The following is a 25,922-nucleotide window of genomic DNA, read 5'->3' on the forward strand; positions in this document are numbered from 1 at the left end:
ACAAAGAGCCACATAGATCAGTAAAGTGCATGCATGCAGAGACTTTTTTTTTTTTAATCTTTTTTACATAAGAAAATAAGATTACGATTAGGCAGTAACGAAGCAAAACGCTTGCAGGAGGGGGCCGCCGTCCTGTGTGCTGAGCGGACGCGCAGGGCGAGCTGCACGGAGGAGCCAGTCGCCCCTGGCCAGCCCGTGGCTTTAGGAGCAGAAGAGGAACTCTCATTTAAGCACCAAGAAGTACGTGGTCCAGCCGGCGAGCAGCAGCGCCCCGACCAGCACGGTGTAACTGAACAGCACGAAGGCCAGCAGCTCCTTCAGCACCTTGAGGAAGTGGACGGCAAAGGAGTCCGGCATGGTTCTGCCCGGCACTGCGGCAGGTAGGGTGTGTGGGGCTGGCTGCTGCCGTGCTCCTCCCCGCTCTGTAAGCAAAGGGACAGGATGAGTCTTTCCCAGCAAGGAGACTGCAGAGCCGACAGGGTGGTTCTGCTGTGGGGAGAAGCAGCTGTGTTCAGGAGGGTTAGTGGCCACCTGTCCTTCTAAGAAGGTTGTTAGTGTCAGGTTGGACTTGTGTGTGCTTGTTCAGAGTCCTGTACAGGGTTTCTGAGCTGCGCAGTGTTGAAAAAAGAGTTCAGAATCTGATCAGTCTCTAAATCAGGGCTGGTAACTAAGAAAATTAAAATACAGACACACAGGCAGTGGACACTGCCGTGTTGGTAAGGGCCAGAGGCCCTTACAGAGAGTCCAACTGGCTCCTGGAATCTTTCCCCCTGTGTCAGTGGCTGTGCAGCCAGGAAGCTTCACGTTCAGAGCGGTCGCTGATGGTGCATTACCAACAGTGTGTTCTGATCAAAGTGGTCAATGCCTCCAAGGAAGCCACCATTAATATTTAATGATATAATTGCATCTAATGGAGATACTGGCACAAACTGAGCCTTTTGTTTAAGAATGACGAAAACCGGGGCTTAAATACAAGTTTGCACAGGCAAATATTTATATCTCACGTTAAAAATAACCTTTAAATGGGAGAAGTGGGATAAGATGCTTTAGAATTCATCTTCTAGCTATATTTTAAAGTCATACTTACATATCCCTTTAGAAGGGATTGCTCATTTGTTAGTTTAATATAAAATCTGAACTCTTTCACAGAAGTTGTTGGCTGCTTAGCCTTAAAGCTGTGCCGAACCATCTAAAAATTCTACCATCCCTCCAATTTACATGTTCTTTTTAATTTTGATCATAATTGTGCCTGATCAAAAATATCCACACTCTTGGTCAAGCACATAAAGGGAATTTAAAACCAGACTTAAGATAAAGCTAACCTAAAAGGATTATTTCTCTTCTAAACAGGCTAAAGCCAGCCGAAGTAAACTGAATTCCCATCCTGCCACTTTTAGAATATTTTTTAAAGAGTTCTTGTGATAAAGAAAGAGTTCACTTTTTGGTCTTTAATTAAAGAGTTCAGTCATTTCATTCTAAGCTCAGGCACATGTATACATTCTAGGAGCTATTGCATTTTAAAAGCAGCCATGGTTTCCCAGTTGTTCAAAGCATTGAAGTTTTCTATCTATAGGCTTTATGTGATTTCTGATTATTTAAAAAGATGTTGATAAATAAACTGCTTACCCAGGTAGATGATGGACTCTACTTCATAAAGTTCCTGTGTCTCTCTAGTTTTGTTCTGCAGCTGTCCCTTGAATTTCTGGCTTCTAAGCGGTTTGTGCTGTAGTTTGATCCCCTTCTGAGCTGCTCGTCCGGGAGCCAGAAGTAATGAGGTTGTGTTTGCAGCCACACGAGGACTAATGCACTAGGTGTGGTCAGGACCAATGATTATATCATAGCGCCTTTGCGCTCTGTGCAGCACGGCAGCACAGAGCCTGCCAGACAGCTCCCTTCCCCAGAGTGCCTTTCCAACAGTATTTGGTGAGTTTAAGCACCATGGCTTAGCGTTACCACGTCAAAACCTCCATTTGTTTAAATGTGTGGTTGTTTTTTTGTTGGTTTTTTTTTTTCCTCTCCCCCTCAACAAAGCGTTGTGTCATCTTATACTTTTTAGTCTGTAATTACCTGGAAGGCTTTTGGGCCTCTTCTCTGAGAGCCCTGTGCTTCTGTGGGCCACTCAGGCAGGAGGGTGCTCCCATCCAGCTGGGGATGCTCCCTGAGCAGCAGCACATCACAGGATGGAACTGTGCGGCCTGAGTCAGGCTCTTTTATCAAACGGGAGTGAGTGCTGAAGACAGCCTAATCGCTGCACTGTCACTAGGTCACTGGTCTAGCTTCACCCTTGCACACCCAAGAAGTCATCCCTACCTTTTAGAGAGCAAGCACTACAACTCTTCTGCAGCAAGGGGGACGAGGGAGGTAAGCTGTATGCTTATTTTTAGCAAAACTGCTTTCCCTTAGTGTTACATGAAAAGTGAAAGTCTTTTGGGGTGGAGGTTGGGTGATGTTTTCTTTTTTTGCTTGTAATCCAGACAAATGCAGACAGCAGAGAGAAGGAAGAGTATGTACTGCAAATCAAATCTCTTACCTACAAAGATATTATGATGTAGAAAATGGTTCCTTAATTTAATTAGGCTCTCTTGTTATCAAATTATTACCCGCGTGGTCAGCAAGGCCTTAGACAGAAGCAGAACATAATCAAGCTGCTCAGGAAGCCTGTTAAGTCGTAATTGTCATAAGTCATTAAGTCATAAGCCTCCAGAGAATTGATCAACGTCAAGATGCTTTTATTTTTTGTTGTTATTGTTGTATAGTTCCAGGAAGAGACTGTGCCTAGTTTGAGTGCACATGGCTCTTGCTTGGTGGTAGTGCAGGCTACAGTCTGCAAAAAAATATGCAGCAGTGTTGTTGGTAAATTAATTTACCAAGTGTCCAGCATAGATTATTTTTGAAACAAGTTTTGCCTCTAGTGTTACTAACGAACATATTTGCTAGTTCAAGTGAAAAAGCTGTTGACTTTGCACTTTGTGTGGTTTCCTTTATTCACTTGTGGTGTTTTTACACATCGTGACCTTAGTTTGCAAATGAGCCTGGTCAGTGCTATTCATTTCCTTGCAATTAGTTCAGTTTTTAAGATCTAAAAAAAAAAAAGTCTGGAAATCGTGATAGTATAAACACCCTCGAGGCCAAGCCAAGGACACTGTAAGGGTTGCACTGAATCACATCATTTCTTGTTTTTTATCTGCACAGTAACATCTAATTTTTGATCCAAAGCTACTTCAATTTTCTTTTTAAATACTGTGAAATTGCCTACTTTAGAGTGGAACTGCAGAAATCATGGAGAGCAAGGCAACCCACTTCTGCTCCTTGCATCATTGTCAAAGTTGCAGCATGTTTTGTTTTTGTAAGAAGAGTCTGCAAGTTGCCTACTCACCTGAAGTAAAAAGTCTCAAAGGATTAAAAAATGTATTACTTGTCTTTAAAAGTCAAGAAATCCCATAAATATTTCTGATGTAGTATGTTGAGTGGCAGAGCAGAATGTAATTAGTGCATAAGCTTAAAGAAAAAACCATCCAGATGTTAGAAAAACTTAAGTAATTCAGTCAGTTATCCTGGGGCAGCGGGAAAAGGATACAGCTACCACAGTACAGGGTTTTATTTTATTTATTTTTGTATTCCAGAGACAGAGAGAGGGAGAGAGGGAGGGAGTGATCAAACACTTTCAAAAAAGCTTAAACACATTTTTATTTTCTTCTAATAAGCCAACTGGAGTTAGACAGACAGAGGGGCTCTGTGAAGGGGCGGATTTGGCAGAACTCGATCTTACGAAGCAAAACAACAAACCGAAACCTTCAGTCGTAACTGTAACTTGGAGTAATGAAGGGTTTTTTGGGGACATATTTGTGCAGGATAACTAAGAGCAGAAATGTTTGCTAAGAGAGTGATTTAAGGGGTGAGGTGGAGTTTGGTTTTTTGGTGTTTTTTTTTTGTTTGTTTGTTTTTGTGGGTTTTTTTTAGTTGTTTTTTAACTGTTTAAGAGTGAAATGCAGTGTGAAACAAGAGACCCCAGTGGTTGCTGTTGAAGTGTGTGACAGCAACTGGGGAAAGGGCTGAGGCACAGCAGCAGAGGCTCTGGCAGTGGTCAGCTGCACAGACATAAGCAAAGACCCCTGCTCTGCCCTCCCAGCCTCTAGCACTTTGCAAGGCTGAGTCTTCTGGAGCCAGAAGCTGCCTCTTGCTCCCACTGGCTCAGCAACACGAAGGGCCCAGGCACCAAGGCCATGGAAAATTCCTTTATTCTGAGCTCTACAACAGCTTGTGGCCGCAAACACAATTTAGAAAGTGAATGGGGGTGTGTGAAAAGAGTGTCTGTTTCAAAGCTGCTGTTTACTGGGTCACTGACATAGCTATTTTTGGCCTGAGTCCCATGCGGGGAGTGTCTCTGTGTGTGTCTTCAAACATAAGCAAGCTCTTGACACACTGATGTAATTCATACTCTGGAGTAGCTTTCCAGAGTCAGGTGGGTGGACTTAGGACAAACAAGCCACCTCACACTGGTGCCTTCAGAGGGTGATTGAAGTAAAAGGCTTGAGCATCTCCCTCATAATTTGGGTGCAGTTGTTGTATTCATAGTCAGTACTGCTGACATGCATGTGGATAATTCAAGGTTTAGCTGTTGCTGCAGGAAACCAAATGAATGCCTTGGCCTTGGCATGAAATCAGGAACAGAAAACATCAGCACCTTAGGAGGGTAAGAAGAAGTAACCACATCTCCCACTAAAATGAAACTGAAAGAAAAAAAAGAAGCAGTTTGCCAAACAGAAGGACCAGGGCAAATCCCTGCTCCCCCCGCCCCAGCACTTGTTTGCCAATTCAGACCATAAGCAGGGATTTCTCTCCCCTTGTTGATTTGTTAGTGCCTTTCAGCACTGCTTGTCTACTAGGAAGCTCCACAAGCAGTAGGAACACAAGTGCAGAGAGGGACGAGGGTAACTGCATCATGAGCTGGTCTCAGGAGAGCTGCTTTCACTGTGTGGTTCTCTGACCTTCAAGCAGCCACAGTAGAGGACCAGAAGCTGGTGTGCCCGTGTCACACAGGGCGCCTCCCTTTTACTGTCTCTTGCCACAGACCCTAGAAAGGGGCAGGCTCCAGTTTTTCCATCAAGGATTTGATCCAGCTTGTTCCATTGATGAGTTTTGTAGTGGCAATGACGTACTCTGTGCCTCCATCTTCCATTTGGGACAGAAATCTCAGGGCAGCTATTTCTGCGTACGTCACACCTCCCAGAAAGAACACCAGAGTGACTCTGTTCTCACCGTGTTGACCTGTGCATTCAGAGAAATTTACAGGCTGTCTTAGTTTTATTTTTACATCTCCTATCCATCAACTGTCAGTCAAACTCAGAATGACCCAATACTAAAATAAAGATAACAGCTGGAGTAGAGGAGTAACCTGTTGGGCAGAATGCCAGACTGGGGCCCAGAAATGCAGACTCTGCTCCCAGCTCTGGAGTCCCTTTACAGGATGTGCCTCTGCCTGCCCAGGCTTCATACTAGGAGAGTGATGCTGACTTTCTTTGTAATGTTACTTATTAAAATCACAGTGTAAGGTTATTTTAGTAGTCTGATAAGAAGTTACACAGATGTACAGCTCTGTAGTATTTTCAGTGCACATGGTGCTGTGCATTAACAGCAGGCTGAGTATGTGAATGGAAGTTTTAAAGAGGCCAGAAAGCTCTGTCAGAAATGGGTTAGGTAGATCTAATACTGCAGTGGAACGGGGAGATGAGATAGATGCCCGGACTCTGCCAGCCCTGATTTCCGATTGCCTCATTCCAGCCTAACAAGAGATGCATCTCCCTTTAAAAAAATGGGAAAACGAAACAAAACTTACGCTTTTTCTGAAGGCCAGCGGGTAACTGCTGCCTCTCCTCAAAATGGGGACCTGGCAGCATCTTCAAAACCTCCTCTATGCTCCGCCACCCTGGCCGAGCCAGCAGCTGTGCCAGGCGTACGCTGAGCGGGGCGTAGCCGCTGTACACGTAGGAGATATCGTTGGGGTTCTGCAGGAGAGAGCAGAGTGTGAGCAGCAGGTGAGTGCTACTTCATGCTGCAAAGCAGCACCACAGAAATGAAATGAAATAAAATAAAATATGAAGGTTTTCCTGCTGCACGTGATTCTGTATTGTTAGATGTGATGTTCACTGCTGAGGCGCCTGTTTACCTGTTCATTAACATCGTCCATCCACAAGCGCAGGGTTTTCCTGATCGTTGGGTAGTTATTCCTACCACCTGTCTGAGGTTTCAGGAGTCCGGCCTTTTCTAAGTTGTTTAAGGTCAATATATGTTCGTAGCCATAAGTCTGCAATATGAAGAATTTACCTTTAATACCACGTCAATAATCCATGACCAGAGTGTTTAAAAAAAAAAAAAAAGGGAAAGATGTTAGTTTAAAAAGTTTTTTGGTTAAGATCTGTCTAGAGTGTCTCCCATAAGAGTGTTTAAATCATAATAGTAAAAAGTGCAATGATACAAACCTCTCTGTATCTACACGTTGTAAAACACACATAGGCACCTCCTGAGTCACTGCTATCAGCCCAGACAGAAGCCTCAGTGCTCCGTCTGTACACACGGGAAGTCAACACTACCCATGTATAAGATGTGTCTGTCTAGAATGTAAGTGTTGCAGAGCTGAGGATTTGACGTGGATTTTCTCAGAAATTTATTGATCCAAAAGTTACAGCCCAACCTGGAGAATCTCCCTTTTGTAATGGTCCAGAACCTTCTGCTTCAGTCCGCTATTGCATACAGATTGCAAGCAAACGAGACGTAAGATCTTGATTAATGGATGTTTTTGAGCTATGCAGTCTTCAATGTAATTGTTAACCTATTAAAAAAATATATAAGCTGTTATTTAAAGACCTGTTAAAGTGCCTAAAAGACCTGGAAAGGAAAGATCTAGTTTTGCCTAGTATCTCCAAAACAGCAAGAAAGAGGATGCAGCTGCTCTCCAGGCAGCTCAAGACTGTAAAACAGCAATCCAGCACTGGTTCTACCTAGCACCTTGGTAAAGCACGTCCATTCCACAGTCAATAGCTAGACTTTGTCTGAGGCACTGAAAAAATGCTAATTAACAGTCTGGAATCTGTCACTGATCCCTCACAGCACATAGTGCCCCTGTGCAAGTCACAGCACCCCACCTGTACACATCTGTGTTACAGGCAATGGGCAACCACAGCCCGTCACAGCACACGGTACAGCACCATCTCCAAGCAGTGGAAAAAACTGCAAATGTGCAAGGGGACACACGTGAGAGCTCACAACCTTGACACTGGAAGGAGACAGAATCATCTAGATCAGATGCTTCCTCTCTCAAAAACCCCAAATGTAAAAAACCCAGAGGAATACACTGGGGGTTTTTTTAAGACATAAGTCACTAATTGTCATTATCTACTTACCTTGTCTGTGTCTATTCCAGACATGAACTCTTGTTCCACTGTCAAATTATCAAAGAAATCTTCAGATGCTTTGGGAAAAGAATGAAAAATCAATACAATAGCACCTGACAGCTTATTTTCTACATTTAACACTTCAGCAGAGATGCACTGGATGGAGCAAAGCCAATCTTTGCCAAGCTGAATGCTGTCCATCAAGGTGTCTTGCATCTTGCCTTATTTAAATCAGTCAGACTGTTCAACGCATACTCACTGGTGATGTCTTTGATGAGTTCTGCAATGGAGGTGTGGTTTGCTAGAGAACTTCTTGCTGCCTGCATGTGTGGCAACTGCGAGACAAACTGCTTGATCTCTCCGACGGTTTTTGCGTGGTGTCTTTCCTAAAGAAATCCATCACTTGGGTTAGGTCTTCTTCAGATTAGTAACACCAACTAGATCATTTTATCATGAAAAAGTTTTTTACACTACTCACTGCAACAGCAGATACTGATAAGAGACATGCAACCTTCTAGACAACAGACTTTAAGTGCTTATACTAAAGTCACAGCGTTACCTGTAACAGCACTCTGGTCATTAGAAGAGGCAGGACATAATACAACAGGATCATTAGGCTGTTTTTTTCCATTACACCAGTGTTGCCAATCACTTTTCTCCACCTTTGTCTGACTTCAGCCATCACTATCTGCTCCTCAGGCTCCCTGCCACCAAAACTACCTTCTCCATGCAAAGACTAATTACTTTGCTAGCTGCCAGTAAACAGGGAGCTCTAGGCAAATGCAGACATTGGGGACATTTCCCCTCCAAGCAGTGGTGAAAGGTGCTGAGGAACTGGGTTGGCAGGTCTGTGTCCCTCACGAGCAGAAGCCCGCCATTCACTGTACCTGGCTGTAACAACGTCCCAGGTTTTGCGCAAGGATCTGATGAAGCACAATGCAGGCTTCAGCTCTCAGAGCAGTCCAGAGGTCTCTGTTTTATTTGGGCTACTTGCCTCTTGCTGCAACTTGGAATAAAAATAATAATAATTTGACTCATATGTGAAGGATTTAAATGGGCAAGTGCAGGCAGGAGAGTGATAATGATGAAGCCTGCAACTGAATAAGTCCTCTGCTGCCAATATGCTGCTGTTTCATTATCACCTATTACCTCTGACAATTTAATTTTTTTTTTTTTTTTTTAACAACCAGTATGAATAATCCATCTTTAGCACCTTCAGCACTAATATTGCAGTAATGGGCATTTACTAGGAGAGGAGGCTGAGCACACAGTATTTCAGTTAAGGTACCGCTACCTCATCTTAAATGTGGCAGAAGTGAAGAGGCAAAGAAAAAAACAAGGAAATACAATCAGCGTAACAAGTTCTCTCAAGAATCACCATGAAGCCCGAGAGCAGAGCTGTGGGATCTCAGTTTCTTTATGAATCATCAACAGGATGTTTTCAAACAAAACCACAAACATACCCCACACAGCACTCCAGCTTTGCCTAAGGTGACACGTGAGCCTGAATTTACAGGTCAAAACTCCCGTGAGACAACTGTCTTTTTCACATTCTTGTTGGTTTTTATGCCAGCCATAATACTCTATGAATGTACATTCTGGAGTTTTATTTCTTAAAGCCTTTTCTCTGTGTCCTCAGTGAATACAAAGGGAAAAGGATCTTACAGTCAACAGGCAACAACAGCAACAAAGTGGAATTGATCAGCACGCTAAAATTAACCTTTGGCCTCTTGCAGAGGGAAGCAGCACCTGACTGTTGTGCAGACTGAAGAAAGCAATTCCTGTTACGGGAACTACGGGCTCACACAGCAGCAGTGTGATTTAGGCTAGCTCTGAGACCAGCTTTTAGCAGTGAGGACAGGAAAAGCCCCAGAACAGAGGTGTGGGGAGAAGAGAGGATTCTTAAGAGGAGATTTGATCTACAACTACTCAGAACGGTCACTGTGGAGCTGATCTCATCCCAGGGCAGGGGAACAGACTGGAGGGGCTTCTGAAGGCTACCTGTTTTTTCTCTGGCTGGGGGATTACCCTGCTGAACACAGACTGTGACTTACTGGATGACAAGAATGCCCAAGAGATGCACGGTTGGATACAGGCCTCACCTCAAAGGCTGCTGAGATGATCTTGGCTTTCTTGCTCAGCACTGACCCCACAGCATTGAAGTTCTTGTCTCGGATTTCAGCATACAGCTCTTCAGCAGAGTTCAGCTGGAGCTTCTTGGGCTCTGTGGGGAGATCTTTCCCACCCTCACCCTGCTTCTTCGGGGCAAACTTCTCAGGAGGGAGTTTCACATAAGCTACCAAAGGCAGAGAAATAACCCTTGTAAGGACTGGAACTTCACCACCAGAAGCTAAGATAAGCAGGCTGTGGAAACATGTCCCCTGAGCTGGAAACAGTTCTGAGCAGCAAAGCTAATATCAACACCCAGATGACTCAGTGCATATGTGTTAATTAAGGAGAGCCTCCCTGTACTCACCCAGGGACCCAGAGACCTATACAAACACACGTGATCCGAACCCAAGTGCTAGCTGCCTTGCTTTCAAAGAGGTTTGGAGGTAGCCTGCCAGCCAGTCTTCAGTACAGCAGGAGGGATTAAAACCCAGAAATGCCTCTCTGGAGTTGTTCTCACTACCTCCTGAAGAGCAGGAGTGCTCTGAATAGCCTTTCACAAACTGTTCCTGTCCCCACAGCGTGAGCCAGCCAGGCTGGAGGGCAAAGGCAGACACTAACGTCGCTGCTCCCAAGCTACTTGTTCTGTGTCACTGCATCTGCACCCAGCCAACAGCCACAATACGCCCATCCAGTAACCATGCACTGTACCCAACTCCCCTTCCTAGGCAAAAAGAGGGCCAGAGCTGATCTTGATGGGCTCTAGCCTGGAACTGAACCATCCCTGCACTAAGTTCAGGTGAGCTGCTCCCACGTCACAGTCATTTAGTGAAGCAGAACCCCCACCCCGACACCCTGAAAGTGCTCCAGCGTGCTGGAGACCTCCCCCTCCCCCAGCAGTACTCACTGTTCTGAATGCCGTAGATTTCATCTATCAGCCCTTCGTACGTCAGCTGCGTAGCCAACGGCGTCAGCAGGTCAACGTTGCGGTCCAGCAGCAAGAGGGTATCAAAGACGGGAAATATGGAGTTCTGGCTCCCGGGGAACTCGCGCTTCATCCTGATCATCATATTAGCCACGTGCTGAAAATAAATCATGTCGGTCTGGTTATGGTGCAGGCTGCAAGAAATGGATTTGACTTCTAGGCTGTACAAGCACGTGCTTATGCAAGTATGGGGCGCAGCCCTGTGTAAGGGAAGAGAATGGCAAGAGGTACAAACTGGCTGACAGATGGGGGCAGGACAAGACCCCCCCCCCCAAAAAAAAAAGAAAAAAGTACTCTGTGCTGCTCTCTGCAGCTTAGCAGGACAGTGACTGTGGCCAAAGCACTGGGTTCATCTCAAGCCACTCCCTCATTACAAAAAGTACCAATTAAACCATAGGTGGATCAAGTGAGTTAGAGGGAGAGATGAAAGAGCTAAGGCAGGAGCAGCAGGTTACACATTTTGCACTTTGTTCACCCCTTCTGATACCAACAGAGTGGCTAAGTGTTAAAACTCCACAGAAAGAGCTGCTGAAAACACGAAGGCAGTGCACCTATGAGCAAAAAGCATATGAAATCAGATAAATCCTCCTGACAGGAAGACTTATGGAACAGCAAAGATTGTTCTTTTGGCCAGAGATGACAAAGACTCGATGGCCACGATCCTGAAATTTCAATATGACGAGAACGGTCCGTGGCTGGATTCAAAAAACCCACAGGTGCATTTAACCCAACACTCCGTACAGCAGTTCCACAGAACAAGATGCATTTTTTCAGCAGCAACATTTGCCTCACCCGGGCACACTCGCCCTTCCCAAAAATCTGCGGGATGGTTCCGTAGAGAGCCTGCAGTGTCATCAGCCCCTTTGCCGCATGGTACAGACTCGTCTGGTCGCTCTCCAGGTAACATTCCTAAACAAGAAGAAGGATTCCCGATGGAAGGTGTCGATCCAACACAGCTGCTTCCACAGCAGAACGTGGTCTGTGTGAACAGTTCAGAGGAGACATAGGCTGGGGAAAAACTATGGCTGTTGGCAAATACAGACCTTATCTGTGCCATTACCACATCAAATCATTTGATCAAACCAGACACTGCAATATTTCTGAACCCCATATGCCACTCCCAGTTTGATGGAGAGAAGAGAGCCAGAAAGTGACTGCAAAGAGCCTCTCCCTCTAAGGAGGCCAGTCTGAGAGCGCACCACCTCATCGTAGCTGCTGACAAGCAGCTGCAAGCCCTGACGCGTCCTCTGGGCTACACTTAATGAGGCAGAGAAACGCTCAAACCTTTCCAACCCCAGAGCAGCATTCTGAGAAAAGAGGGTACACAGCTGGTATGTGACAGCTGTTAGTTCTCAGTGCAGCTCAGTGCGCAACGTAACCATTGTACACGGCTCTTCGGCCGCGTACAGACACAAACCGTGCCGGCGTTTGTAACGACTAAGTATTTTAAGCCTCATGAATGCTCGATTTGTGAAAATAACACCAGCAGTTAAAACTGGAGGAGCTGGGGTGCAGCTTGGTGTAGTGATTGTTCCTTCTGCGTTTAGAAAACACAGAGAAGTGCAGACTCAGCTCAGCACTCAGGATCAAGCCACATTCACTCTGCACGGCCTTTCCCTGCTGTGCAGGTCACCAACAAACCCTCCGAGCACCTCACAGAAACGCACAGCATTCTCCCTCGAAGACGAAACAAGCGCTTACCTTGAACGTGCTCTCAGACTCCATGGAGAGCAGGTCTCCATCGAAGGGAATGAGGTCCAGGCTGTACTGCTCTCGGTGGATGAAGGACCCCAGCACGCCCTGCTCCTTCAGCCACTGCTCGCAGAGCAGGCTGCGGCGCGGCACGAAGAGGATGTGGAAGTCCCTCTGGGGAGAGCGGCCTCTGTCTTCCCTGGAAGAGTCACAGGCAGGAGCACAGCAAATGGTAACTCAGCTGTGCAGGAACCAGCACAGGCTGCGGGCTGGGGGCACTGAATTCAAAGGAAATAGGAATGCTGCGCTTGGTTATTATTGCCAACTTCCATTCCCAGCTTAGTATTTGAGAATATTTTCTACCCAGCCGTATGTATCCACAGCCACAGGTCTGAAATCAGGGCAAGGTGACTTGGTTTTCCCGCAGTTCCCAAAAGATCAATCAAAGCACAACTTGTTCCAGCTAATTAGAAGGAACCTCCATCCTTTTTAACGAGGAACGCACCCTCTGCATCGCCAGCCGAAGTGAAACCCCCCTTCCTCCCAGGGCGTCTCGCACCCCGACGCGAGCCCCGAGAGCGGCTGCGCTGCGGTTTCGGTGTCTCACATAGTTCCCTGTTTCGAGCCCAGACGTGACGAACCACATCGCAGTTCCAGGCCAAACCTGTCCCCTCCTTCGGCAGGAGCCCCGGCCGGCTCCCACGCAGAGAACCACGAGCGGGGCCCTGGGCGCCGCCGCACCCCCCCACGCCCGCCGTACCGGAGCACGTTGTCGGTAATGATGTCCATCAGCTCCAGCCGCGGCCGCACGAAGAAGATGACGTTCTTGACGTCGGCCTGGGGCAGGCGGCCCGGCTTCAGCGTGAACATCTTCTCCACCTCATGCTCCTACGCGGAAGCAAGGGCGCGCGTTACCTGCGGGCGGGCGGGCGCCCAGGGGCCGCCGCGGGGCCGCCGCCGCGTTTACCTTCAGCAGCGAGTACTGCGCGATCAGCCCGAAGGGCCCGGTCAGGTACTCGTCCCACACGATCGCCTGCGGGGAGGGACAGAGGCGTCAGGCGCGGCCCGGGCCCCACCGGACCTGGCCCACCCCGGGCCGCCCCCCGCGCTCACCTTGGAGCCCGCGCACTTGTCGAGGAACTCGCGCAGCTCCCTGCGCCCCGCCTCGCGCAGCGCCGTCAGGTTCACGCGCCCCGAGCTCAGGTGCGCCGCCATCGCCCTCCCGCCGCCCACGTGACGCCGGCGGTCACCTGGCGCGCGCCACGTGACGGCGGGGGCGGGGCCACGCAGGGAGAGAGAGAGACGGGCCGCGGCGGGGGCAGCCCGGCGGCACAGCGCCCCCTGGCGGGCGCCATGCGCCGCGGCACCAAATCCCCCCCTTTAGCACCAAACCCCCCTTTTAGCACCAAACCCCCCCTTTTAGCACCAAATCCCCCCCTTTTAGCACCGCATTCCCCCCTTTTAGCACCAAATCCCCCCCTTTTAGCACCAAATCCCCCCCTTTTAGCACCAAACTCCCCCTTTTAGCACCAAATCCCCCCCTTTAGCACCAAATCCCCCCCTTTAGCACCAAATTCCCCCCTTTTAGCACCAAATCCCCCCTTTTAGCACCGCATTCCCCCCTTTTAGCACCAACCCCCCCCCTTTTAGGACCAAATTCCCCCTTTAGCACCAAACCCCCCCTTTTAGCACCAAATCCCCCTCTTTTAGCACCGAATCCCCCCCCTTTTAGCGCCAAATCCCCCCCTTTTAGCACCAAATCCCCCCTTTTAGCACCAAACCCCCCGTCTGCCACCGGTTTGTTGACGCCAGCACCGTCCGCCGGCCGTAACCGCACCGGAGGGCCAGTGAGCGTTAGCAACTCTTAACTCCTAACCTTTTCCTTTCTATTTATTTCTATTTCTATTTATTTACAGCGCAGGCCCAGGGCGCGTTTGTCCCCTCACAGAGCCCGTTACATTCCTACCAGAACAGAAAGAGATGAAAGAAAACACACTTTTCTTTGTTTTTTTTCCAAAATATAACTTTAATATATATATATGCATATATACACACACACCACACACTATATAGAAGCTGAAAGAATGCAAAAAGGAAAAAAAAACAAAAAAAAAAGGCTGTCCCCCAAGGGGGTGGAGGTGCGCACAGCGTACGGGGCTCTGAGCACCCCGCAGCAGCTCCCTTCCTTCCTTACCTGCTTCACGAGTTCACGTTTCACAGTCGTCAAACCGCGCCGAGCGGTGCCCAGAGCTCGCGTTCACCGAGCGAAATCACAATCAAATGAATAAAGGAAAATAAAGATGAAACATTTCTCAACCCAGTCCAGTGTCAAAAAAAAAAGCTTAAAAATCTAAATGTACAAATTCAGCCTTAAAACGGTTTAGTGCAAATATGAAAATTAACAGCATAATTTTAAAGTATTTAAATAAGCTTTAATATAACTATAGTGCTTCGCTCCTATACATGTTTTCCCATCAACAGATGCAACAGCATGAGGGCATTTCTTGTTAAAAGTGGGAACAAACCCAGAACCTGGGAAGAAATAGCATAAAGTCATCTGTTAAATCATTTATTTATATTTCACTTAAGTATATTAAAGGGAGATAAGGTATTTATTAGCAAAGGAGCAAAATATTTATCAATGTACGGATTCTGGAGTGGATGGGCGAGGGGAACGGGAGCGAGGGGGTCAAGAAACACTGTCCCTTTTCCTGACATTCAGCACGCACAAATGCTGGTGGTATAAATGGCCCGAGCAGGGCGCACAGACAGTCCAGCCTCCGGCCGCGCGCTGCCTTAGAAGGTCTCGTCGTCGTTGCAGTCGGCCGTCCAGTGCCCGAACATCTCGCAGGTGTCGCAGTAGGGGCGTTCCTCTCTCCGGCTGCCGTGGTGAGCTGAGTGGGGAGGCTCCTCCAGCATCTGTGCCTGCGTCGGACAGTCTTCTGTGTCGTGAAGATCAAAGCAGCCGCAGATATCGCAGAAGAGACGAGGCTTCTTCTTTGAGAGGCTCTCCTCCTCACTGCAAGATCAGCACCAGCACAAGTCAAGCAGGGTACTTCTTCGTGAAGGAGAAGGGCCTGCTGCCCTGCCCTGCCACCTGCCTTGTAATTACTGACACTAAGGAAACACTACGGTGGGCAACCACAAAAAAATAACAAAACCTCTTCTGAAGATCTTCTGACATCTCAGCTACCTTGCAGTGCCCCCATAATCCTTGTAATGTTTACTAAACAAACCACTCTGTTTGTGTAAATATTTGCACAAATACAGACATTACTTAAAAAAGAAACACACGTAACTAGTTTCTCTTTTCCCTTGATAGAAGAGATCTGAAGTCACTCCGTATCAAACAGGTTTTAGTTCTATTTCTCCAGACTCGATCTCCCCATCTCAGTGCAGCTACCGGCCTCTCGAGAGCAAAGACTCTTCTACTTAATTTGGAAAGGGCCAGACTCAACCAAGACTGACAACACGTATGTTACGATACATCAGTGTGCGTGATCAGTAACGACAGAGGATCCCTTTGCACCACCAGGTACACCACAGTAACGGACCTAAAAAAAAGGCTGGATTCAAGCACTGAATTCAAGAGCAAGCTACATTTGTCTTTCTGACAGCTGACCTCAGGCTGGTGCGTTGTGCAGCTGACAACAGTTCCCAAAACACAAGCCAAGGTTTTCCTTGAGGATTTATACCTGTCATAGTTATTTATCTCCTCTTCGTTGCCGTTGAGGGCTGCTTCACACATCCTTTGTATTTTTGAGTTCAACTCTTCGTTTCTCCTTTGCAGATCTACTATCACTGAATTCAGGAAGTCGATCTATGACAGTGAAGAACAAGGACAGTCAGCAGGTTGAGGGCTGCACTTCAGTGAAAGCGAGCAGCAAAGGAATAACCCTCAAGCTGACATGTGCAGATCTGCATTAGCTCTTCCCACTGGATCGCTGCGTTACAGAGAGCACCTGTGGACACCGAGAGAACAAGGGACCTTCCCAAAGGCCGTCTGAGACCCTCACTGGGATTTCTGGCCAGGGAGCCAGGTAGTTCTGCCCAGTCAACCCACCACCGATAGATTTTGAACATAAATCCAGTTGTGTAATTCTGATCAGAACAGTGTCTCTTTTCCTCTGAACCTGCAGCTCTGGAGGATGCTCTCAGAGCTGTCCTGGAAGGGGAGGTGGGACAGCACAGTGCACCTGTACAGCATCTCCCAAAGCTAGTCTGAGCCACAGAGGTCAGCAGGGCAGCACTGCTGAATGTAATCAAGTAATGCCTGGCAAATTAACATAGTAAATAAAATAAAGGAAGCCAAGAAGTGGAACAAACCTCGTGCTGATTGGGAGGAAGCGTTGCCATCAGCAGGTGAATTCAAGGAGACAGAAAAACAGAAAAAGATTGGTGACCAGTGTGTGTTAATTACAGTACTCCTGATCTCTGTACAGACTAGGAAGACATTTTTCAATCAACATGACTGACATCAGTGATCTAACAAGGACTTTTGCAATGAGCAGAAGGTGCTTCTGTTCTAACCGTGCTTCCTAGGCATTTGTTGTCACAGGCTGCCCGTTACACGGCAGCACTTCCCATGCTCATTATGATTATCACAGTCTTTGACACCCGTTTCTCCTGTTACCAAGCACATCCTAAGCGAGCAGCTTCCTTGCCCCACTGCTGCCAACCCTCATTCTGAGTAAAGGTCTGCAATTAAGAAGCGAAGACCAACGTTTTCAACTGCAGAAGCTTAGAAGTAGCATGGGAGCTCAGGCAGCCCGCTTCTCCAAGATGACAAGCCCCACAGATTCAGGTGGGCCACACCTTATTCCTTGTTCACATCCAAGGAACCTTTGGGAAGAACAGTGAGGAGCACTTTAGGAGTGTGCTCTGCTGGGCTGTAGGTCAAAACTTGCCACCCCTGCTTTCCTGCTTGCTTCCTCATGTTCCAGTAACCTGAACTATTTCTCCAGCATCACTCATCACTTGATTCTTCATAGTTCCTGTCACTAATATTTCCCTTCAGAAGCAGAAGGTTACAAGATAAATCTGCCCATTATAATTCTGATGTACAAAATCTGATAGGAACTGTCTTTGGAGAAATATTTCCCTCTGCCTACCGACACAGTGCTGTTTTAGCGTGCTGATGTTTCACATCAAATACCTGCTTCTCTTTTGCAATTTCGTCCTGAAGTAGATTAGCAGCAGTGTCACCTTTAAAGAAAAAAAAAAAACAAACAAGGTATAAGTATCCAGTAATCTAAATTATGGAAGATACAATGGCTTAGTCAGAGACTGAAATAATGTAACAGCCTCTGGTCTCCAAAAGACGTCATTCTCACTGCTTTCTAATCACTCAGTATGAGCTTCAGTAAGGGTGACTTTTGGGGCATTTTTGGCTGCTGCATTCCAGAATCGTACTCAATACTGCATGTTACTTATTAAAACACATAAAATGTACGTATAGGTGAGAGCAAACATTCACAGATCGCAGAGGAACGCTCCTCTGTTGAGAGATGGGACTGTAGTGGTACGAAGCTTAAGCAGCTCAGCGTAAGGTGGGCATGAGTGTCTCAGGTGTGGGATCCCCAGTCCTGTGCTCACGTAGGAGGTTTTGTTACAACGCCTACGTGTTACTTTGCAGCTACAGCAAGGAAAAACCACATCAGTCTGAGAGAGGCTCTTGCACAGAAGCCACACCACGAACAGGATGAAGTTTTATGCACATTTCAAGTCAAACTGCCCCCCGCCCCGCTGCGAAGGGGGTTAACTGGCAGTGTTCAGCTTTCACATTTTGCAGCTGGTCAGATTTCCTTCATTCAAATCTTACGTGTGTTCTACAATGGGAAAGTCACATATCTCAGGAGGTTCAACTAGTTAAACCTCCTTCTAACTATCTGGTTAACAGCTGCCAAAATCTAGAAGATGAAAGCTGGAGGCACAGAGGCAGTAAGAGGCGCTCGCTTTTACCTGAGGGGCTAGGCACAGTTAAAGGCCGTTCGTCGTTTTCCTTGAGTTTTTGCTCCAAGTTCTTCACCTTTTCCTCAAGTTTCAATTTATCAGACTCCAGCGACTTCACCACTGACTGCAAGGTTTTTGCAGAAGCGTTTTCTCCACGGAGCACCGTGATCTGCAAGAATTATTTGAGAATGCTTAGGCCTTCCAGAATGAAGCCAGAGCACCAAGGCAACATCCTTAGTAGTAAGGGCTGAATAGTCACCAAAAATACACACCAGAAGTCACCTAAGTAGGCACGGTTACCTAAAGATTTCATTCTAAGGTTTAAGCTAAATTAATAAAGAAAAAGAATTAGCCAGCTCTTTAGGAGCAAGCATACAAAGCCGTACACTTCTAGCCATAACTTAATCCGAAATGAAGCAGCGTTCCACTGTTCCTCACTTACCTCATTTCTGAGTTTTTCCAGTTCCTCATCTTTTTGTGTGATCAAGGCACTAGTAACATTGATGGATTTTTGTAAAGATGCTCTCTCTTCATCAATTTCTTGTTTTAATGTTGATTCTCTAAAAGAAAAACAAATACAACCAGAAATCATCTAAAGAATAATTACTGTAGTCGCCCAAAGAAGTTTAATTTAATTTCAAGTATTAGACTACTGTAAGAAGTGATTCTTAAAAAGCAAATTTCAATTCTGTACTTGACTAAGATTTTATATATGTATAAACATTTCAGATGTTACAACGGTGGAAACAAAGCAAAAACTTTACCTAGGTAGTACATGCCAGAATCTGCATATCATCGTATCCATTTGAATTTAAAGAAGCAAGTTAACAGACTGGGGAGATACAGCATAAACAAACACGTTGCACAATGTTCCACAACAACCTGACTTCAGAGTTTTGTTACTTCTTGAAAATTATTAACAAGCAACAAAACACACATGCAAAGCTCATTATACAAGTTGTCATGCAAAGCATTGATGATGCTGGAAATATCAGCTGGTCCTCACTAATCTCAGTAACATCATTATTTCCTGAAGCACACACTTTGAGAGAGTTCCTGGGCCTTTAACTACTGTTTCAGCACAAAACTGTGTGGGATTTGTTTTACTTCATGGAAGAAGGGTTAAAAAGAAATCCTCCAGAGCAGAGATGAACTCCTGCTGGGTACCTATGTCCAGTTTTCCCAGCCTTCTCAGTTGATCTAATGAGACCTGACTTCTGCCTACAGATCCTGTCCCGACAGTGATCTTAAGGCATCACAGCTACGACATCCTCTTCGCTCCTTACTAGCTGTGAGTGCTGAAGACAAACTAGGCTCCCTGAGTGCACACCCGCTGCACAAAAAGCACAAAGTAGCCAATACTTCAAAGATACCAAGTGAGGTAACGATTTCATTTAATAACTAAACAAAACTACACTCTCATAGGACAGTTTGAGGGATCAAGAGCAGAATGTGTCCTTGTGTGACGGTGCTCGGTAAGTAGGGGACAGCTATTAAGGTCAAATGGAAAAGCTTTCTACAGTATCTACAGTTAGTGAGAGCCACGATACCCAGACCACGAAATACAATCAATCTCACCGACCCAAGATAAATAGGAAACTCAACAATGAGAGCACAATTAATGCAATTCTTTCATTGTTAAGATTATACTCGGGAATGGAAGCAGCAAGTGGAGAATCTGGGGTTTAGAAAAGCTGACACAGCTACCAAACAAGAACCAAAAGGTAGATTTTGGGTTTGGTACATTTTTACAATGAGAGAATTATTAGAAGCAGAAACACAACAGATCGCAGGCTGCACGGTCTTGCCTTCAAATACAGTGACACACCTGTCAGCAAAAACCAAAAGGGCAACGGCATTTACCACATCTCCTCGCCAGCCCAGACTCAGCAAAGCACTAAAAGCAGGACAGCACTCTGTGCTCTTCAGCCGGATCACACACACGCTCCAGCCTGACCCGTGTTTTTAAATGCTTTGCTGAACTGGATCAAAAGGGCAGGTGGTGGTGTGGGAAAGAAATGTGCCACCAAGGCATGGGACGTGCTGACAGAGCACAGCTGCCCTCTCCAGTCCACTGAACTGCAAATCCAGCGTGTCCTGAAGGCAGGGGAAATGGGAAAGTCCATCTGGAAGCTGCTGCTCACCAGCTCTCCTGTACCTGAGACTTCACCCGGGCTTCCCTTTGCTGTACACGCAGCTGTGAACCCCGGTGACTCATCTCACGTTCAGGAGTTTGTTCTTTAGTCAATGTTTCCGCTTTTTGGTCAGATCTTCATCTTAGAGATCAAGACCAAACATATGCTTTTTGTACAAATATGGTTAACTTGTCATTTACTGCGCTTGGTTTCAACCACCACAAGAATTTAGGTGGTTGAAAAAGGCAAACGTTTGTAAGCATATAAATATGTATTCCAAATTCAATACAGGAGTCTACAATACTGTAACACAAGGGGAGAGAAACAAGAGAAGAAAAAAAGAGGAGAGAAAACAAGAGGGGGAAAAAGGTCCCTGTACTGTAGCCCTGTGTGTTTCTTTTCCAGGGCAGTCTCTCCAGGCACAACGCTTTACAGCTCCAGCTGGAGGCCCTCTGAAACACTGGAACTGGAAAACTCCCCACACAGGAGGTGTATGTCACTACCTACTTCTGCGTAAGTGTGGATCACAGCTCGCTTCCAGCATCAGCTGAGAGCCTACCCCAGCGACGCTCTCAGCTTCAGTGTCGTTTGTAGCATGAGAGACAGTAAATGTAAGGAGTGTATGTTGAATGTGAATCACTACACAGTGATAACTTGCAAGAAAAATCTTGTGCAAAGTATTTGTTTTATCAAGGAAAAAAAAAAAGGAAATTGATTCAGTGAACTTGAAACTTTTTCCCTGCCAATTCATGTCCAAAATAATCTTGCCAGCTGGGACTAAAGAAAAACAACAATAAAAATTATTTTGTCATTTCACACGTCATTTTAAAATTTCACTTTCTAGAGGACGTTAAACCATGTTTTGAGCAGAGTGTGGAAGTCATGGGATAGAGAGGGTTTTGTTTTGTTTTAACATTAAAAAAATCACCCAGATTCTTCCCTTACTACAAAAATAAGAAATTCTAAGAATGAAGCAAATACCTTAAAGTGTTACTGGGCAAGCTTTAAAAATGCAAGATAACAAGAACCACACGTTAGAAACATGGAGTAGAAAAGCAAAATTTTATAAGGAATAACTAAATTTGCACCAAGGGGCTTCTTTCTTTTGGTAAAAAATATAGACTTTTTTTTTTTTTATATATATATATATATCTCTATATAGCTGAATATCTTACAAAACAAAAGCAAGACACCAAGGGACAAAGGCAGCCAAAATATGTACAACAACTTTACTTAAAAAAAAAATTATTTATTGTAACGTGGATAGACTTTCTTGAGTCTTACCATTAAAGACACACAGATATAGCAAAGGAAGCAAGGGTAGGAAAGGGAAGAGAGAGGAATGAAATGAGTATTGGTAAGTAGCGCAAGCTCAAAGACAGTAAGACAGTTAGCAACCCACAATGACCCTAATGAGCTGGAGGAACATAGAACCCTCTTTGATTCATAAATATCCACCTCCTGTTGCTCCTAGACGGAGCTCAACTATTTAAAATACATGTTTTAAAACACGTTAAATAACAGGCTATAAACAGCATTCTAAGCTGCCAGCAGCACGAGTATCCTTTTTCCCTCCCTTCCTCCACACCAAATATGCTGGAGATGATCCTCAGTTGGTGTAAACATACTGACTGCTGTGGGTGTCAAATGGTCTTTACACCAGCTGAAGATTTCTCTCCTTACCTTCTCCTTCACCTCATCTTAAAAAACTAACTTACACTTAGGCTATTCTGTGCAGCTGAAGGCTGAGCGATCCAGCTCAGGAGGTGGGTTAAAGCTGGAGGTTCAGCTGCTCACTTGCCTCTCTGATCAACTGAGCAAACCTACATTCTCAGAGGAAGCTACGACAGAGTATGACCCACTCCCAAATAACAGATTATTAGGGAATAAAAAAGGGATCAGTGTGTAACACTGAGTAGCAAAGGGTGTGCATGAATACCAAAGTGCCACTCGCTGTTCTTTGTTGTGACCATTATTAATGCAGGAAATTTCTGTAACTGCTTTGGAAAAGCCCACATTCTCCTAAAGGCACTGTGGCGCTCAGCCCATCAGCTTTCCATACATTTATTGCAGAAAGACAGTAAATTTTGTCACTTGGGACCATTTATGAACAGCACAGTTTACAACGGATGTCCCAGTCACCCAGGTTGAATCTCCTGGTATTTAAATACAGGGCTGAATGAACTGCAATAACTGCTGCCACAGTGAACTCAACATCCCAGAACCATGACAACAATCCATGCCAGGCTGAATAACTGCTGCTTTGCTTTTTTTTAAATAACAATCCTTAGCATCACTGTATTTTCCCATTATTCCTTAGGACCTGGATGGGTCAGCTCTGTATGAATGCATATTTATCAGACTGACAGATAATCCAATATTCCAGAGCAGACTAAAACCAAACACTAAACTGGTTATTGAAAATGAAGAGAACTACTACAACGCAAGAGGTGCATAACTCAAGAGGAAACAGTAAATACCACTGCTTAACATGGTCTTATATTAATACAATTATATTTCCTTCTCAATTTTAATAAACAAAATGGGGAAGGTATCATTGGTAAGCCAATCTGTGTAACAACCTCAGGACTTTTAACTATGATACAACAGAAAAGAACCGCTTTTTCTCAGCACTGTTTTTGTATTCTGTTTTCTGAAGTTTTTCGGTAGGACTGTATAGTTCAACACACATCAGAAAAAACAACTTACCTCTTTTTCATCTCTAATAACTGGTTATTGAGCACTGATCTCTCCTCTTCCAGCTAAAACACAAGTACAAAAAGACTACAGTTAATACACTAAGGATTGTTTCCTTAGGGTAATACATCAGAGCATCATTATCATCATAAAACAAACGTGGGAGAGGCTACAGAGCCTACAAATCCTCAAAGTAATCGATGTTCTACTAGGACAACACACGCACACAAACACAAATTGTTCAGTGAGCAGGAACGTTAGCTCGGAAGGGGCTGTTACTGCTTTATATGGTATTTTCACATCCTGTGCACACACGAGAGGTGTGAGGCTACTATGGCCTTACACGGCGTTTCCAGGCCCCCGTGCACACCAAAGAAAACCCTACGCCTTTCTGCGCCCGGCAGTTACGTTTAGCTCAGTATTGGTGAATCACTGGATTTGCTGTTGCTCTGACCTGGATAACTGTCCTGCTGAGCCGTATTTGTTACTGTACCGTTATTTAGAGATAAATTATTGATCCCTAAAGCTGTTGGTCTGGTGTCTGTTACTGTACCCTGAACGTGTAACTCGGTGGGGCTGCCTTAAGCCCTTACAACTAGTGAGGTCTTCAACTGAAAATACTGTTGCTGCAGGTTCTTGGTGTCCGAACAGACAGGCACACACAGATTTAGGAAAAGAAAAAGAAAACAACCAACCATAATGTGTACAACAACAGAACTGTAAAGCCCCACCACAGAAGATACACTGGGGTAACCGAACATCTGATATGATTAAGCAATGAAGTATTTTTCAGGCCAATTAATTATTTTTCAACATTTCCTCCTTTCTTCTTACTCAATGGCCAAAGTCAGCAATTACTGCCCTACAGAACTGCTTATAGTAGCAGCTACCTGTGCCTTGACTCGAACACAATCTCTGGTTAGATCTCACAAGCTTTCAGGGTTCACCCACAAGATCAGTGAGACATATATTTATAATGGCAACCTCAGAGCCCCGGGAACAACAGCAAACAGTCTCTTATAGACTAAAGACATTCAGCGCTTCGCAGACATTCAGGTTCGGCACAGATGGGCATAAAAGCGTTAAGCAAGTTCCAAGGTGAAGGAAGGTTGTCTGCCAGCCTCCAGTTCTCAGCTAAATGCAGCTCCCCCAGACAAACTGTCTCCTCCACCTTTTCTGACAACTCACCTTCTCCTTTCACGTACTGCAGTGCAGTTCAGCCTTCCAGGTTTAAGATTAATTGGTATCATTCTGCTGGAGCTAATCAGACAACTTTATTGATACGAAAAATAGATATGAGAAGAGTGTAGGGAGGCTTGTATTAAGAAGTCTTAAAGAAAATCAAAATGTCTCCCTCAAGGGAAGTGACCACAGTAACTGTGAGCAGCCATAGCACGATGGGGATATGGCCAAATTGTTCCTGCAGGCAAGTCAAACCCAGTAATTTCACCAGCGGCGCCCAGTATACACCCTGCTTCCAAGAAGTTTTGTCTGCTTCCTACACAGAGGCAGCCTATACAAACTCCTTACATCTGCACATTTCTGTACAGACCAAGACAGAAGTGGATTTAAAAGAGAGCAAAGTAAAGGAGAACAAGATGTAGGGGAGTTGTGCAGCTTCGAACCCCCTGTTGCAGCTGCACGAGTCACGGATCGAGCCTTGAGCAGCTTCGTGGTAGAAAGGGAGAAAGGACACCCCTGCTCTCATCTCATCTCCAGCAATCCGCTCACTCTCTCAGCCTCAGAGCAGACTCCTCGCATACCTTTAACAGAAGATGGACCAGCTGAGGTAGGAGATGTTTTGATACTTTTTCCAATGAAGTTAAAATGCCTGGGCAGGTCTGAGGCTCCCGAAATACCACAACAAATAATTTGAAGCCAGAAAAGCTCCCCGAGCTCAATATCTATCTGACTGGGAATCTTTAACTAATTACAAACAGCTAATTATTTATGGATCAATATAGAAAAGCACCCCTCAGCATCTTTAGTGCAAGACACTTTAACCTTTAGATGTCAGGATAAATCATTCATGAAAGAGTATTCATTAATTTTGCAGCCACAGATTCACTAACCCAACTGACTAACACACTTCTATAGATACTTTACATAGTTACCATAGCGACTGCTCAAAATACTTCAAACACACGCTGGGTACCTTTCTGACAGCATTTTAATAGGCACATGCCCAGAAACTCACACAACCGAAGCGCTGCTACATTCTGTGCTCTCCTCCCTGCTGTCCAGCTTTTCAGTACCCGCTGCATGAACCGCGGCTCCATGAGCAATCCTGCTCTGTTAAACCTCCCCAGTGCCACCGTGGACACTTATTCTCTAAAATCTAATCGAGCAATTCTTCACAGTAACATTTTTCCACTCCCCATAGACAGCCTGAAGCCAGGAAGCCCAAAGCATCCTGCAACATGGTGCCTAAACACCGTGTACGTTCACCTGAGCGACAGCAAAGTAGAAGCGGTGGTGGGGATCCCCGAGACTGTGCTGGCCCCAGCCAGGGCTGTCCGTGCAGGAATCCTCAGGGCCGGCTGGTTTCCTTGCTGTTTCATTAAGAGAACCCAGCAGAGTCAAAGGTAGAACAAGGGGACTGTGAAGTTGAGGTTGGGTAAGAGCTAAAGGGAAGATGAAAAAAGTCCTGCTCCTCGGGGTAACAGGAGGTTTCTATCAGACTGAAAAGGACGGTTAGTACTTCACAGGCTCCAGACAAGACAGAGAATGCTTTTTAGGAGCCACCAGGATATATGACAGTTCTGGGCATGGACCGCACGTTTCACCACCGAGAGCTGGACAATACTGAGCTGAGAAGAGCTGTACTCATTAGTTATGTGACGCTCGGCAGGAAACCCGCATTTTAAATGACACCATTTTGCCTTTGTTCCTTTTGCCACCACAGAGCTCCCTGGAATACCAAGTGCCTCTTCCAGTGTTTTAGGAGGCCGTGCAGTTCAC

At 45.7% G+C, this 25,922-nt stretch overlaps 3 protein-coding genes across 11 annotated transcripts in view; all 3 read right to left on the reverse strand.

Annotated features, from left to right (window-relative positions):
• Positions 1-96: 96 nt before the first annotated feature.
• LOC137670266 (uncharacterized) lies at positions 97-1,780 on the reverse strand. Its single transcript, XM_068412975.1, has 2 exons — positions 1,627-1,780; positions 97-422 (listed from the first exon to the last, which is right to left on the reverse strand). The coding sequence occupies exon 2, from the start codon at positions 355-357 to the stop codon at positions 223-225; it is 135 nt and encodes a 44-aa protein (XP_068269076.1). The 5' UTR covers positions 358-422; positions 1,627-1,780; the 3' UTR covers positions 97-222.
• A 1,808-nt stretch (positions 1,781-3,588) lies between these two features.
• VPS33A (VPS33A core subunit of CORVET and HOPS complexes) lies at positions 3,589-13,411 on the reverse strand. The gene is made up of 13 exons (XM_068412855.1): positions 13,291-13,411; positions 13,145-13,210; positions 12,938-13,065; positions 12,187-12,376; positions 11,278-11,394; positions 10,408-10,582; positions 9,494-9,687; positions 7,651-7,777; positions 7,401-7,468; positions 6,692-6,829; positions 6,167-6,304; positions 5,837-6,005; positions 3,589-5,268 (listed from the first exon to the last, which is right to left on the reverse strand). Exons 1-13 carry the CDS (start codon positions 13,390-13,392, stop codon positions 5,075-5,077), a joined length of 1,806 nt encoding a protein of 601 aa, XP_068268956.1. The 5' UTR covers positions 13,393-13,411; the 3' UTR covers positions 3,589-5,074.
• An 805-nt stretch (positions 13,412-14,216) lies between these two features.
• CLIP1 (CAP-Gly domain containing linker protein 1) overlaps positions 14,217-25,922 on the reverse strand; it is a 66,513-nt gene continuing 54,807 nt past the window's right edge. For all 9 annotated transcript variants that reach the window (XM_068412369.1, XM_068412371.1, XM_068412370.1 and 6 more), the window contains 6 exons: positions 22,974-23,026; positions 18,572-18,689; positions 18,139-18,298; positions 17,333-17,382; positions 15,873-15,997; positions 14,217-15,196 (listed from right to left, as the gene is read on the reverse strand). In XM_068412369.1, the coding sequence (XP_068268470.1) occupies positions 14,974-15,196; positions 15,873-15,997; positions 17,333-17,382; positions 18,139-18,298; positions 18,572-18,689; positions 22,974-23,026 (729 nt within the window). In that variant the 3' untranslated portion in view covers positions 14,217-14,973. The remainder of the gene's footprint in view (positions 15,197-15,872; positions 15,998-17,332; positions 17,383-18,138; positions 18,299-18,571; positions 18,690-22,973; positions 23,027-25,922) is intronic.

The sequence above is a fragment of the Nyctibius grandis genome, chromosome 14, assembly GCF_013368605.1.
Source record: "Nyctibius grandis isolate bNycGra1 chromosome 14, bNycGra1.pri, whole genome shotgun sequence".
In the NCBI taxonomy this organism is placed as follows: Eukaryota; Metazoa; Chordata; class Aves; order Nyctibiiformes; family Nyctibiidae; genus Nyctibius; species Nyctibius grandis.

Excerpts from the sequence above, each read along its gene's own strand:
- LOC137670266 (XM_068412975.1), bottom strand. The coding sequence starts at position 357 with ATGCCGGACTCCTTTGCCGTCCACTTCCTCAAGGTGCTGAAGGAGCTG.
- VPS33A (XM_068412855.1), bottom strand. The coding sequence starts at position 13,392 with ATGGCGGCGCACCTGAGCTCGGGGCGCGTGAACCTGACGGCGCTGCGC. Across the intron at positions 13,211-13,290 it reads ACAAGTGCGCGGGCTCCAAG|GCGATCGTGTGGGACGAGTA; the intron begins GTGAGCGCGGGG and ends CCCTCCCCGCAG. Across the intron at positions 5,269-5,836 it reads CGCTGGCCTTCAGAAAAAGC|GTCAACACGGTGAGAACAGA; the intron begins GTAAGTTTTGTT and ends CTGAATGCACAG.